The 13,065-nt window shown below is 47.3% G+C and overlaps 1 protein-coding gene across 1 annotated transcript; it reads right to left on the bottom strand.

Annotated features, from left to right (window-relative positions):
• Nucleotides 1-9,400: 9,400 nt before the first annotated feature.
• LOC130502725 (uncharacterized) lies at nucleotides 9,401-10,896 on the bottom strand. Its single transcript, XM_056997525.1, has 5 exons — nucleotides 10,374-10,896; nucleotides 10,088-10,282; nucleotides 9,749-10,018; nucleotides 9,494-9,660; nucleotides 9,401-9,433 (listed from the first exon to the last, which is right to left on the bottom strand). The coding sequence occupies exons 1-5, from the start codon at nucleotides 10,894-10,896 to the stop codon at nucleotides 9,401-9,403; spliced, it is 1,188 nt and encodes a 395-aa protein (XP_056853505.1).
• Nucleotides 10,897-13,065: the final 2,169 nt, after the last annotated feature.

Below are 13,065 nucleotides of genomic sequence, written 5' to 3'. Positions count from 1 at the left end.
GCACATGACTATCCATACTAGTGTTCGGCCATCGAACCACTGTCATGGAACATGAACCAATCCTTAGTCATGATAAGTCATCGTCTACTTAGCATGGACTGACATAACCGGCCTTACATTGCCATCATGTGGATCTACGTCCTACATAAGGCATATGGCGCATATCCTACTCACCAACCCGAAGTTGATCGTAAGATATCCCACTTAGCCCTTGCGGCTAGAACCATCCATCCATTAACCATGGATCATGGTTCAGACATCAATCATGACGTATGGATTGCACTAGCCATTTAAGGCCTTCGCTATTTCCTTACACCCATGTATTGACCTAACTGACAACCCATTGCCATCGTGTGAGTCCGTGCCCAACCCAATGCAAATGGTGTCCTCATATCAATCGAAACACTCGTACCCTTTTTGGTCACGTTCCGTTCATACCCTTTCGGTCCCGACCCGTTCGTATCCTTTCGGTCATGACCCGTTCACATCCCATGGATCATGATACTTTCGTACCTTTTGGATCACGACACGTTCCTACCTCTTGGATCACGACACGTTCGTACCTCTTGGATCACGACATGATCGCAAATCTTGGATCACAGTACATTCGCTTTTGGATCACGATGCACCCTTTGGTCATTGGTACCTTTGGTCCTCGTACCTTTTGATACTTGCAACCCTTGGTATCTTGTACCTTTTGGTTACTTGCATCCTTTGGTATCTTACAACCTTTGGTAACTCATGACTCCATTTGATCCAACCTATCGGCTATGGTTAGCGATCAACGTAACCAACCATGGCAGCAAGGTCTATGACTTGGTAACATGGATAACTACCACGTTCTCCATATGTATATATATATCATATAAAGATACAGAGATAGAACCACTTACAGCCGCTATAGCCCTTGCCGATTGGTCTGCTCGTCTCTCGGCTAACCGCCCTTGGACCCTTCGTCCATTGCGCCTAATTCCCTTCCGGAATAGGTTTTACTGTTGGACTTAGTGACTTATATAAGCCACGGCCTCATATGGCTCAAGAAATATGCACCAGACTCGGATCAAGCCCTTATGGCTTGGATCCTCGTTTTTCTTTGGGGGATCTTTGTGTTTAGGACGTGTGTCCTTTGTCTCTGACTGAATCAGACAGAGAGAGACTGAATGAAATGATCTCTGGTCGTGCACCCTATATATAGGCAACCAGGAGTCATGTGCAAAGAGACACATCCCTTCCACGCAGCCCTTCGGAACAGATCTTGACCATCGATTGCAATCAACGGTCTAGATCGTACCTGTTCGGCCGTGGAAGGTTCCAGACACCTCTAGGCACGTCCAGGCCCATCCCAGGCTTGATACCTAGGCCCAAGACCTGCCCACAAGAGCCCAAAGACTCATGGACCATGTGGCCAGACCGACCAGCCCGCCACCGGCCTGGACCCGGACCATCGGCCCGAAACCCGAACAGTCCGTCTAGCTGAGATGAGCTGACTCCCAGCTGACCCAGCTGAGTGAGCTAGTAGTCCAGATAGTGGAGCTGACTTAGTACTGATCGAGCTGGAGTACACTCTACTGAGCTTCTCTGAGCTGGTCGAGCTACTCGTTTACTTCACCCAGCTATCATCTAGCTCGTCTTAGCTGTTTATTTCTTTCTCACTTATGTTTGATTAAGTATTATCATACTTAACCTTGTTTTTGGACTATGGAACGCTTGCCTTTGATCACAAGGATCGGCTGGTTCGTTTCCTCGAACCATAGTCCGTCCTGACAATCCTTCTCAAGATTAGGGGCGTGACAAGTCTTCCTCCCTTAGGGTGGATTCGTCCTCGAATCCTGATTCATTTGTTTCCTCGGAAACAAACTGTTCAAACCACTCTGGGTACTTGGCTTTCATTCTAGCCTCTGTTTCCCAAGTGATTATCTCTTAACCAACCATATCCTTTTCCGGCTTGGCCACATTGCGATCTTAGTCCCTACCAGACTAAAAACGCCTCAGACTTGACTTCTATCCATCACTGGACTTTGTCATAATTCGATCCTCGTCCATTTACGGACTTGATCATATTCTGGTCCTCGTCCACTCTGGGACTCGACCATTACACCCCGACCATAGGTCGTGGCCTGATCCTCATCCATTACTGGACCTGATCATTCTCATCTCAACCTTAGGTCAAACTCCGACTTGGTTGTACTTCAACCCGGATCCTTTCGAGGACGTGGTCGACTTCGGCTTGGCCATCTCGGCAGGAGCCATCAGATACAGACTTTTGGATAACAGAATATCCAAAACAGAATCAAGAGTTACCATCCTTCTTTTTCATAAAGAGGACTGGTCAACTCTCATCGTACGGACTCTTGGACAGTAGAGCTGTCCATGGTTCTAGTTCAAACATAAACGGTTCCGGCCTAACAGTATCATGGTAACTCCCTGTAGCGCCTGGAACACATCTCGGAACTCAGATACCAACGAATCCTCTGCAGGGTCTTTCAGACAAACATAACAGTCGGGCTCCGTAGTGGTGATTGTGGCCAAAAAGGACTCGCAACCCTGTTTCAGCATTCGTACTGCTCGGACTACTGATACCACTACTTTTCCTAGAGCCGGACTCAGACCTTGGTACTGAATCGGGTGAAGTCCATTCTCCAATTGCACGCGACCCCTATGGCAATCGAGAGTGGCCCGATACCTTCCCAATCAGTCCATACCTAGGATCACCTCGTGATTTTTTAGGCGGACACAGACAGATTCACAGGGAAATCTCTTCCCTGAATTGACACTGGGATATTTGACATATTGCCTAGTGAATGCATTACTTGCCCTCCGACTGCATTCACTATCACCGAAGTATCCCCAGCGTCCAGACAGAACAGACCCTTTCCGACCAGTTCCGGACTCACAAAACTATGTGTAGCCCCTTGTATCGAAAAGTACGTGTGTTTCCACACCACTGATCATTAAGGTTTTAAGATGAGTAGGATCTAGGTTTGATTACACATTTGGAAAATGCTCACACCATTCCCCAAAGCGTCTTACTTTTACGAATGCTGACACCATCCATAAGAGCAATTATAATATACCTTAATCCCATCATATTAAGTCACTTAACATCATATTTTCCATTGATTGGAACAAACATTATGAGTTTCCTCATTGTTTCCTTGGATGGATTCAGATTGGAATTGATTTATTCCATCCAAACTCGATCTATGGGAACCTACCTTGACTTATACATAGTCCTAGCTGATCCATCTGATCGCAAGTCCACTCGAGTACTAGTCATGTAGTGTTTCCCTTAAATCAGCTTTAACATCACATATGCTCACTTGTTATGAACGGCCAACAAAGGAGAACACTTATCTTCAGTAGAGTGCTGCACGTTTATTTCAACCTAAGCCACTCTCCGGTCCATGTTACATCCCTTGTCCAGGTCATCCATAAACAAGTCATGCATTGCTTCCATCCCTCAAATCCGTATATTAGTTCTAAATAACTAGATAGACCAACTTTTCTGTTTTTAGGATCTTGCCCTTAGAGAATTCATCTTGGCTAAGCTGGCTCATCTTGGAACTTCTTTGTTCACAAGCATGATACCCCTTACCCCAGCTCTCTCTTGGCTCACCCCAACTAAGGTTTCATAGCTGTTAGCCCCAATTTCGGTCTCCTAAACTATTGGGCCTATTTCAGATTATGGGCCATAAACAAGAAGCCCGCGAAGAATTATCAATCTGTTCGTGGAGTAATGATCAGGAAGATGCATAGCTTGAGTCATGGGTTCTATGGTCAGAACAGATGGGCTGAAATTACGAGGCCCATAGCGACGTCAACGAAGTGGAAAAGGAGGTCGCCGAAGTCTAGAAGGTCGCGGAAGCAGTTACAGGAATAGCGGAGTCGAGCTTATAAAAAGGAGAGGAGATCAATGCTTAAAGGACAGCGAAAACCCTAGAGAGATAGCACACCACACATTTTGACCTTTCTTACTTCGTTTTAGATCTTATTCTTGATCGACCTCCTTGTTATAGTTGATCTTTTAGCTATTCTTTGTATTCGACCTCTTAATCAATAAAAGTCCATTTTTGTCTACCGAATTCCGATTACATCGTTGTGTTCTAAGGATATCGTTGCCTACATCTTTTGTCACTTCCCTAGTTTACTTACAAACACTACAAAAACTTGAGTGTAGATTTTAGGTTCTACATTTTGGCGCCGACTGTGGGGAAGATAAACGAAAAACATCCTTACTAAGAACCCGATCTAGGATTTCTAAGCACGATCATGGATCCCACCCTACGCCGACAAAAATCCGATGACTCGAGATCGAGACAGCTCGCGGTTTCCAAAGATCCCGCTCGCGACGCTCCATCTCACGACTCAAGAGACAATCATCGACTCGGAAAGGTGACCTCGAACAAAGGCACGATAACCTTCTCTCTTTACGAGAATGTCGGCTCGATACGCCCCACGATGACGCTTTGATCATCACGATTGACCTCGCCGGGGTCTCTTTTTCGAATGTTCTCATCAATTCCGGATGCGTAGCCAATTTGCTATCACACGACACCTTTGAGAAAATCAGCCGACCTAATTTGGCAATCAACAAATACGCTCCCCCCCCACTACAGCTTTGGAGGTGGAATTCAGAGTACCCTTACTAGGAAACGTAGCGATCACCGTCAGGGCGCACGATTCCGAGAAAGAAACGGAGTTCTCCGTAATGCACGACCTCTCTCCGTTCGACGCTGTCTTAGGATGACCTTGGCTCCATCAGATGAGGGCAGTCCCTCCGATTTATCATCAATGCGTAAAATTCATATCCCCTACCGGAGAAAAGACCATTTACGGAAATCAAAAACAATCTCGATCTTGTTACATGGCAGAATACCGTAAAATGTTTCCGAAGGGGGCAAACCAACCAGCAATGCGAGATCCCTCGACAAAAGATCATGAGAAGGACCTTGCATGCACTATTTCCCTAGATCCGCAGTCTCCAGAAAAGTGCGTTAGCATTGGACGCGATCTCAATCCAAGGATCAGGGACGACCTAGTGATCTTTCTAAGAAATAACATCAACACATTTGCATGGTCCGCTGCTGACATGCCTGGCATCGATATCAACGTTGCATCGCACGACCTAAATGTTGATCACACGTTTAAGCCGATCAAACAAAAACGAAGAAAGCTCGGCCCAGAAAGAGCTAAGGTAGTAAACGACGAGGTTGACAAACTGCTGAAAATAGGCTCAATCCGCGAAGTACAGTACCCAGACTGGCTTGCCAACCCAGTCGTCGTAAAGAAAAAGAATGGAAAATGGAGAGTCTGTAATTATTTCACGGACTTAAATAAAGCTTGCCCGAAGGACAGCTTCCCATTGCCCCATATAGACCGATCGGTCGAAGCTACGGCAGGCCACGAGCTGCTCTCCTTCATGGATGCATTCTCAGGATACAATCAGATCCTCATGAATCCTGAAGATCAAGAAAAAGCTTCATCACCGAGAGAGGAACATATTGCTATAAAGTAATGCCTTTCGGACTGAAGAATGCCGGAGCGACCTACCAAAGGTTGGTAAATAAAATATTCTCCAACCAACTGGGAAAAACTATGGAGGTTTACATAGACGACATGCTGGTGAAATCCTCAGTAGCCAGCGACCACGTTCTTCAACTCCAAGAGTGCTTCAACATCCTCAATAAGTTCGGAATGAAGCTAAACCCGACCAAATGTACTTTCGGAGTAGCGTCTGGAGAATTTCTGGGATACCTCGTGACTAAAAGAGGGATCGAAGAAATCCCAAACAAATCTCGGCGCTTATCGAAACGCTACCTCCGAAGTCGATTAAAGACGTGCAAAGGCTCACCGGAAAGATCGCCGCATTAAACCGCTTTATATCAAGATCGACAGATCGATGCCTCCCATTTTATAAACTCCTTAAAGGAAACAAAAAGTTCGAATGGAACGTCGATTGCGACGCCGCTCTCAGCGAACTTAAAGCTTACATAAGCGAACCTCCTATCCTATCTAAACTAGTTCATGGCGAACTTCTGTACCTATACGTCGCGACTTCCGAACACGCAGTAAGCGGGGTCTTAGTTCGCGAAGAAAACAACGAACAAAAACCAATATACTACGTCAGCAGATCCCTGTTCGATTGTGAAACAAGGTATCCCGTGATGGAAAAATTGGCCCTAGCAGTGGTAAACGCCGCGCAAAAGCTAAGGCCATATTTCTAATCCCATACGATCATGGTAATGACGTCGCAGCCATTACACACGGTCTTACATAGCCCAAGCCAATCCGGAAGATTAGCAAAGTGGGCGATCGAGCTCGGAGAGTATGATATAGAATACAAACCTCGAACAAGCTCAAAAGCAGAAGTTTTAGCGGATTTCATCATCGAACTCGTTCCAAGCGAAACTAACGCCGATGACAAAACCCGGAAATGGAAACTCCACGTCGATGGAGCATCATCGAAGCAAGGGTCGGGTGTAGGAATACAACTCGAATCTCCTACAGGAGAGATGATCGAACAATCTTTTCGCTTAGGCTTCAACGCATCAAACAACGAAGCCGAATATGAATCCTTAATCGCCGGATTATGACTCGCCCAAAGCATCGGAGCCCGAAAAATAAGCGTCTTCAGCGACTCACAGCTCGTCACCAGCCAATTCCACGGCGAATACGAGGCTAAGAACGAAAGGATGGAGGCCTACCTAGCAGTACTAAGAGGAATTACACAGCAGTTCGATGAATTCGAGCTTACGAGAATTCGAGGGGAGAAAACACCTCAGCAGACGCTCTCGCCGCTTTAGCGTCAACGTCAAACCCGACTATAAGGAGGGTAATTCCGGTAGAAGGAATAGATCGACCCAGTATAGACATCCCTTTAAAAGGACCCCCAATAACAAAGACGACCTCCCGCTGGTCGCTCAGATCATCACTCGCAGTAAATCCAAGGGACACACTCAAGAGCCTGACAAAGAGTAACTCGTAGCTCCACGGAATCGGAAGTTTCCAGGTGAGTCCTCTCGAAGAACCCGATCAAGCAACGCCAGGACGACGCCTGATCACCTGATCCCCGAAGAAATACCCATTCACGAAGTAAATAACGAATCACAAAAAGCTTTTCAGGACGAGCTCGAAAACAGACCGGATTGGAGAACTCCGATATACAATTACATCGATACCGGAGAACTTCCTCCCGAAAGATGGGAAGCTCGAAAATTAAAAGCTCGGAGCTAGCGCTATTGCATCATGGAAGGAAAACTCTTCAAAAGAACCTTCAGTGAGCCATATCTATTATGCGCGTCGCCAAAAGAAGCCTCCACCATCCTTAAGAAAACTCACGATGGGTCATGCGGGAACCATTCCGGTGGACGATCCCTGGCAATAAAAATAAAAAAGCACGGCTATTTCTGGCCTACTATGATTAGTGACAGCGAGCAGTTCGCAGTAAGATGTGACATATGGCAACGGCACGCGCCAATGTTGCACCAACCGACACAAAAATTGTCAACCATATACTCGCCATACCCATTCATGAAGTGGTCTATGGACATAGTTGGTCCCTTCGTTTTATCAGGGCCAGCACAGCTTCGATTTTTACTACTAATGACTGATTTCTTTATCAAATGAACTGAAGCCGAAGCCTATCAAAATGTCACTGGAACCACGGTGACGAGCTTCATTTGGAAGAATATTGTCTGTAGACACGGTCTCCCATACGACATAATCACCGATAACGGCCCTCAATTCATCTCGAAGGTTTTCAAAGATTTCTGCGACAAGTGGAAGATCAAGTTAAAGTTTGCAAGCCCACGATACCCAAAGTGCAATGGGCACGCCAAAGAAGCAAACAAAACAATAGTAAACAACTTAAAAAGAGACTCGACCTCAAAAAATCTAAATGGATCGAAGAGCTGAACGGAGTACTCTGGGCATGCCGAACAACACCCCACACGGCAACCCATGAAACACCGTTCTCCCTATCATACGGAATCGAGGCAGTAATACCTTCCGGGATCGAGGTCCCGTCTCAGCAACGAGGAATATGTCCCGATAAAGTCGAAGTAAACGAAGAAATGCTGCTCGAACATCTGGACATGATCAAAGAACGTCGAGAGCGAGCTGCGGTGTGCATCCAAAACTACCAGCAAGCAGCTGCTCGTTACTACGACTCAAATGTAAGAATTCGCAGCTTCTCAGTCGGCGACCTAGTGCTGCGCAAAGTGTTCGATGGAACAAAAGAAAAAGGCGCAGGAAAACTGGGAACAAGATGGGAAGGCCCATACAAAATAACAAAAGAAGTTCGCGACGGCGTCTACGAACTGGAAAAATGTAAAACGGGACGCCTCGAATAGAGGCCATGGAACGCTTACAACCTCAAAAGATATTATAATTAACTTTGATGCCCTATCTCCGATCCAACATCGAACTGGGGGCCACAAACGACATAAAACAAAAACGCTTTTCAGAACTACGAATCGGCTTGATCCCGCGAATAAGGGTACGTAGGCAGCTTAACATCGAGCGCATACCAAACAATCAAATAATCCGCTAACAAAACATTATTCACGACGAGAACTCCGACAAAGTAGATTCCTGATCAGTCTCTACTTCATCAAAATTATCTAAGAAAGATACTAAACGCATGCTCAAAACAAAAATATACAAACCCAGATTAAAGGTATCATCCATTAATCCGTTGAAAGCATATATAAATGTTCTTCAACAAAAACCACACATAAATAACAAAAGCAAAGCAAACACCAAAGTCTTTTAAACAAATAAAACATAAAACGTCAGATCAAACGACGTCATTCAACCTCCTAGGTTGACCGAGTCATTAGAGACTTGAGGAAGGTCGAGACCCCTAAGAGAGTCGTCTTAAGACGATCCATCTCCTCTTCGAGCTAGAACCCGCCCTCCATCTATTCGGTCAAAGCCTCGATCTTTGCGCGGACCTCCTGTAAGCGCATCTCCGCAGCGCTCTTCGCTTTCCTCCTTTGGATGGTCTCCCTAGCCGTATCAAGAGCAGCATCGTAACCTTGGTTACCAACCGACAAGCAGCTCACCTCTCACTCCGAGCCACTTTCTCTCGCAGCTCAGCCTCTCTTCTGAACTTCGCCTTCAAAGATTCAAGGTCCCCCTCCATCGTGACCTTCTCCTTCTCCAGCGCGACTTTCTCCTCCTCTAGCGCGACCTTCTCCTTCTCTAGCGCGATTTTCTCCTCAAGCGCGACCTTCTCCGTTGCTCTAGCCGTCAAAAGCACCTTCAAGTCTACGACTTGCTTCGTTTGCTCCTGCTCGCTCGCCTGCGACGCACTTAACTTTGATCGCAACTCTTGGATCAAAGTAAGATGGCCATCGACCTCCTCCCGAGAAGGGAAATTTGCCAACCGCTCCTCCATCTAAGCAGCATACTCGTTGCTAGCCTCCATAGCCTAAAAGACAAAAAGATTATGACTGCGATTTCAATATCTAAATAATTTCATACGATTTACCTTGGCATTTGCAACTGCCATCTGAACGTAGGCGTCGCGACCTCGCATTTGCTCCAAGGGAGGAAGCTCGCACGAACGACTCCTTAGCTTCCGCCAGATGGTAGCGAGCCGTTCGGGATTTTCCAGAATCGGAGCATCGACGTCATACGAGAATGCCAGCAGAACCACTTCGACAATCCGTAGGAAAGTTGATCAGCTTAGAAGTACCTTCTCCGGGATCTTGCATCTGGGGTTCCGAGCTCGATACGTTAAAACCTTTAGACGACTCCTCATCCATGACCAGACGACGTCGCTGAACCTTGGAAGCTACTTCCCCGACGTCCACCTCGCCTGGTACTCGAGACTCCGGTTGATCACCATGGTCTGGAGGAACTACAGAAAGCGGCGTAGCCAAAACGATCGGAGACTGAACTTGAGAGCTCGATCGAGTTACCCGTTTGTGCGGAGTCCCACGAGCTTGTTTCAAAGGTGCGGAATCAGAATTAGCGTCTGAAGGTTCCGCATGAGGATCATTCCTTTTCACCCCTGAAAGTCAAAGCCACAACAACAGATTAAAAATTATTGAACTACATAAAATACAAGGAAATAACTCACCTTTTTCCTTCTGGTCTCTCCGAGGACGAATCGGTTCCGCAAGCGCGACGGGGACGGCGCGGTTCACGCCAGGGGGCAAAGCATAAGCAGCTCGAACCCTCTCTGGAGTAAAACTGCCCCAATTGCATTGACCTCGGCGAAGCGCCAAGATCAAACCACGCAGCTCTGGAGTCATTTTTGAAGCTCCGAACAACTCTAAAAAGAAAAACCGAAGTCAAGATCCGACAAATGATTGTTCTAACTATTTTCTAAAAGAAAAAAAAGAGAAAACAAGGAAACTACTTACCGACGTTTTCGTTCCACTTCATCGGGATCCGAGAAAAGTCAAAATCCCCAACCGTCACCGGATCGATCTTAAAGACAAAAAACTTGTCCGTCCAGTTAACGTCTTTCCCAGGAATGTCGCTAATGATTAATCGACCTGAGCGTGGAGAAAGAAGAATCGCTCCAATAACGCCGCTACTTCGCTTGAGGGTATACAGTTGCTTTAACTCAGCCAAACCAAACTCCAACCCTTCCTCTCTGGCCCGAACGAACGTCGTCAAGACATAACGCCAGAAGGTCGGAGTAATCTGGGTAAACGCCAGCTTCAGCTCCGCTAGAATCTCGAGGAGGAACGAAGGAATAGGAAATGACATAAGACCGTCGCGAAAAAAGCACATGTAGGCTCCACAGTATCCCGGTCTCACGTTTCCCGGAGTATCATTGTCTGGATAGTCGATGACAGCTTCGTACGGAACTCCCCAAAGTTCCTGGATGGCGTCGTATTCAGCTCCGGTAAGCAGGCCCGGTTTGTTTAGAGATGCCATGAGATATGAATGAATGGGAGAAGTTTGCAGAAGAAAGAAAGTCGAAGCAGAAGAAGAAGATGAGTCAATTACAAAAAAAAATCTATCAAATAAATAAAGGGAAAAACGACAGTTGCCAAGGCAATCTCCGCGATCAATGAGAGCCGCACGATCTGGGAAGAGTGGCCGACATTTCAAATCAAACGAGCGCGCGTGGCCACTCTGCTCCGAGATTCGCGACTAAGGGAAAAGTGTTCACCCTTTCGGTTTCTTAAAAATAAACCGACTGGACTGGGGGACAAATGTTAGACCCAATTTCGGTCTCCTAAACTATTGGGCCTATTTCGGACTATGGGCCATAAACAAGAAGCCCGCGAAGAAGTATCAATCTGTTCGTGGAGAAATGATCAGGAAGATGCATAGCTCGAGTCAGGGGTTCTATGGTCGGAACAGATGGGCCGAAATTACGAGGCCCATAGCGACGTCAACGAAGTGGAAAAGGAGGTCGCCGAAGTCGAGAAGGTCGCGGAAGCAGTTACAGGAATAGCGGAGTCGAGCTTAAGAGGAGATCAATGCTAAAGAGGACAGCGAAAACCCTACAGAGAGAGAGCACACCACACAATTTGACCTTTCTTACTTCGTTTTAGATCTTATTCTTGATCGACCTCCTTGTTATAGTTGATCTCTTAGCTATTCTTTGTATTCGACCTCTTAATCAATAAAAGTCCATTTTTGTCTACCGAATTCCGATTACATCGTTGTGTTCTAAGGATATCGTTGCCTATATCTTTTGTCACTTCCCTAGTTTACTTACAAACATGTGGGAACCGAAATTCGCACTGTCGATTTTAGTTAAGTTAAAACGTAGGAAAACTAAGTTGACCTAGTTTTCCCCGAGGATCCCGGCTATCTGCTGGGCCACGCACGACAAAGTTAATACGAGACTAGTTTGGGAATAAATGCGTAAAATAAAGAGAGCAAAAAGAAAGAATCTTATTTCCGAATCTGCGGAGAGCGTTGGACAACAGGTCGAGATCTCGGCCGCAAGAGCTGTCGATCGTCGCTAGTCTCAAAACCTAGATCTAACCTAGTTGAGTCGTAGCTCGCTAAAAAAGGAAATAAACGCCTAAGTTCTAAGTTGCTCTGGAGTGGTTTTTTTCTTCTGATTTCGGATCCCCCTTCCTCTGCTCCTAGCTTTGCTTATATACTCCCATATGACGGTCTATCCTTGATGGGCTGAGTCCGCCGCGGGCTGGGACTTTTTCCATTTTCGTCGGCTTTCACGTTTATCGGGAAAGTTGACATTTATCTTTTCGGAAAGTTGACATTTATCTTTTCGGAAGTTTAACATTTATCTTGTCATGCGAAGATAATTGTAAACCGTCGTATCTATCCTTTTAGAAAATCGTAAACGGGTTGTTCGATCGGGTTTGGTCCCTTTCAGGCCGTCTTCCGGTCTTCCGCTGTTTTCTACGATTTTCTTTGAAAGAATGCTCCTACTTGGATGTCGAGTCTTGCAGAAGATCTTCGATCCATTGCTGAGGCACATGGTGTTTTAAGATAACCATCACCGTTTTATACGAAGTCTTCCTGTCTGTTGACGTCTTACGGGTTCTTTGGAATCTTGGAGCAGGAAAAGGAGTTTTGTTTGCGGGATCTCGGAAAGTCGCAAAACACGGATTTCTGGCGACCCGGAGGCCTAGAACTTACGCACGAAGACTAGCCGTCCGATGACCCGAGCCAGCACGGGGCTAGCGCCCGGCGACCACGGCCAGCACGGGCGCTAGCCGCCGGCGGCCACGGCCAGCACGGGGCTAGCCGCCGCGCGGCCACGGCCAGCACGGTTGCTAGCCGCCGGCGGCCACGGCCAGCACGGGCTAGCCGCCCGCGACCACGGCCAGCACGGGCGCTAGCCGCCGCGGCCACGGCCAGCACGGGGCTAGCCGCCCGGCGGCCACGGCCAGCACGGGCGCTAGCCGCCGGCAGCCACGGCCAGCACGGGGCTAGCCGCCCGGCGGCCACGGCCAGCACGGGGCTAGCCGCCCGGCGGCCACGGCCAGCACGGGCGCTAGCCGCCGGCGGCCACGGCCAGCACGGGTAGCCGCCCGGCGGCCACGGCCACGTCGGAGTTGGCTGCTCGGTTCCTTCGCGTGTGCGTGTTTTTCGCGTTTTAGTTTTCCGTAGGTTTTT

The sequence above is a fragment of the Raphanus sativus genome, unplaced genomic scaffold (genome assembly GCF_000801105.2).
Source record: "Raphanus sativus cultivar WK10039 unplaced genomic scaffold, ASM80110v3 Scaffold0683, whole genome shotgun sequence".
In the NCBI taxonomy this organism is placed as follows: Eukaryota; Viridiplantae; Streptophyta; class Magnoliopsida; order Brassicales; family Brassicaceae; genus Raphanus; species Raphanus sativus.
The sequence above is the reverse complement of the archived record's forward strand: the minus strand, read 5'-3'. Positions and strand labels throughout refer to the sequence as shown.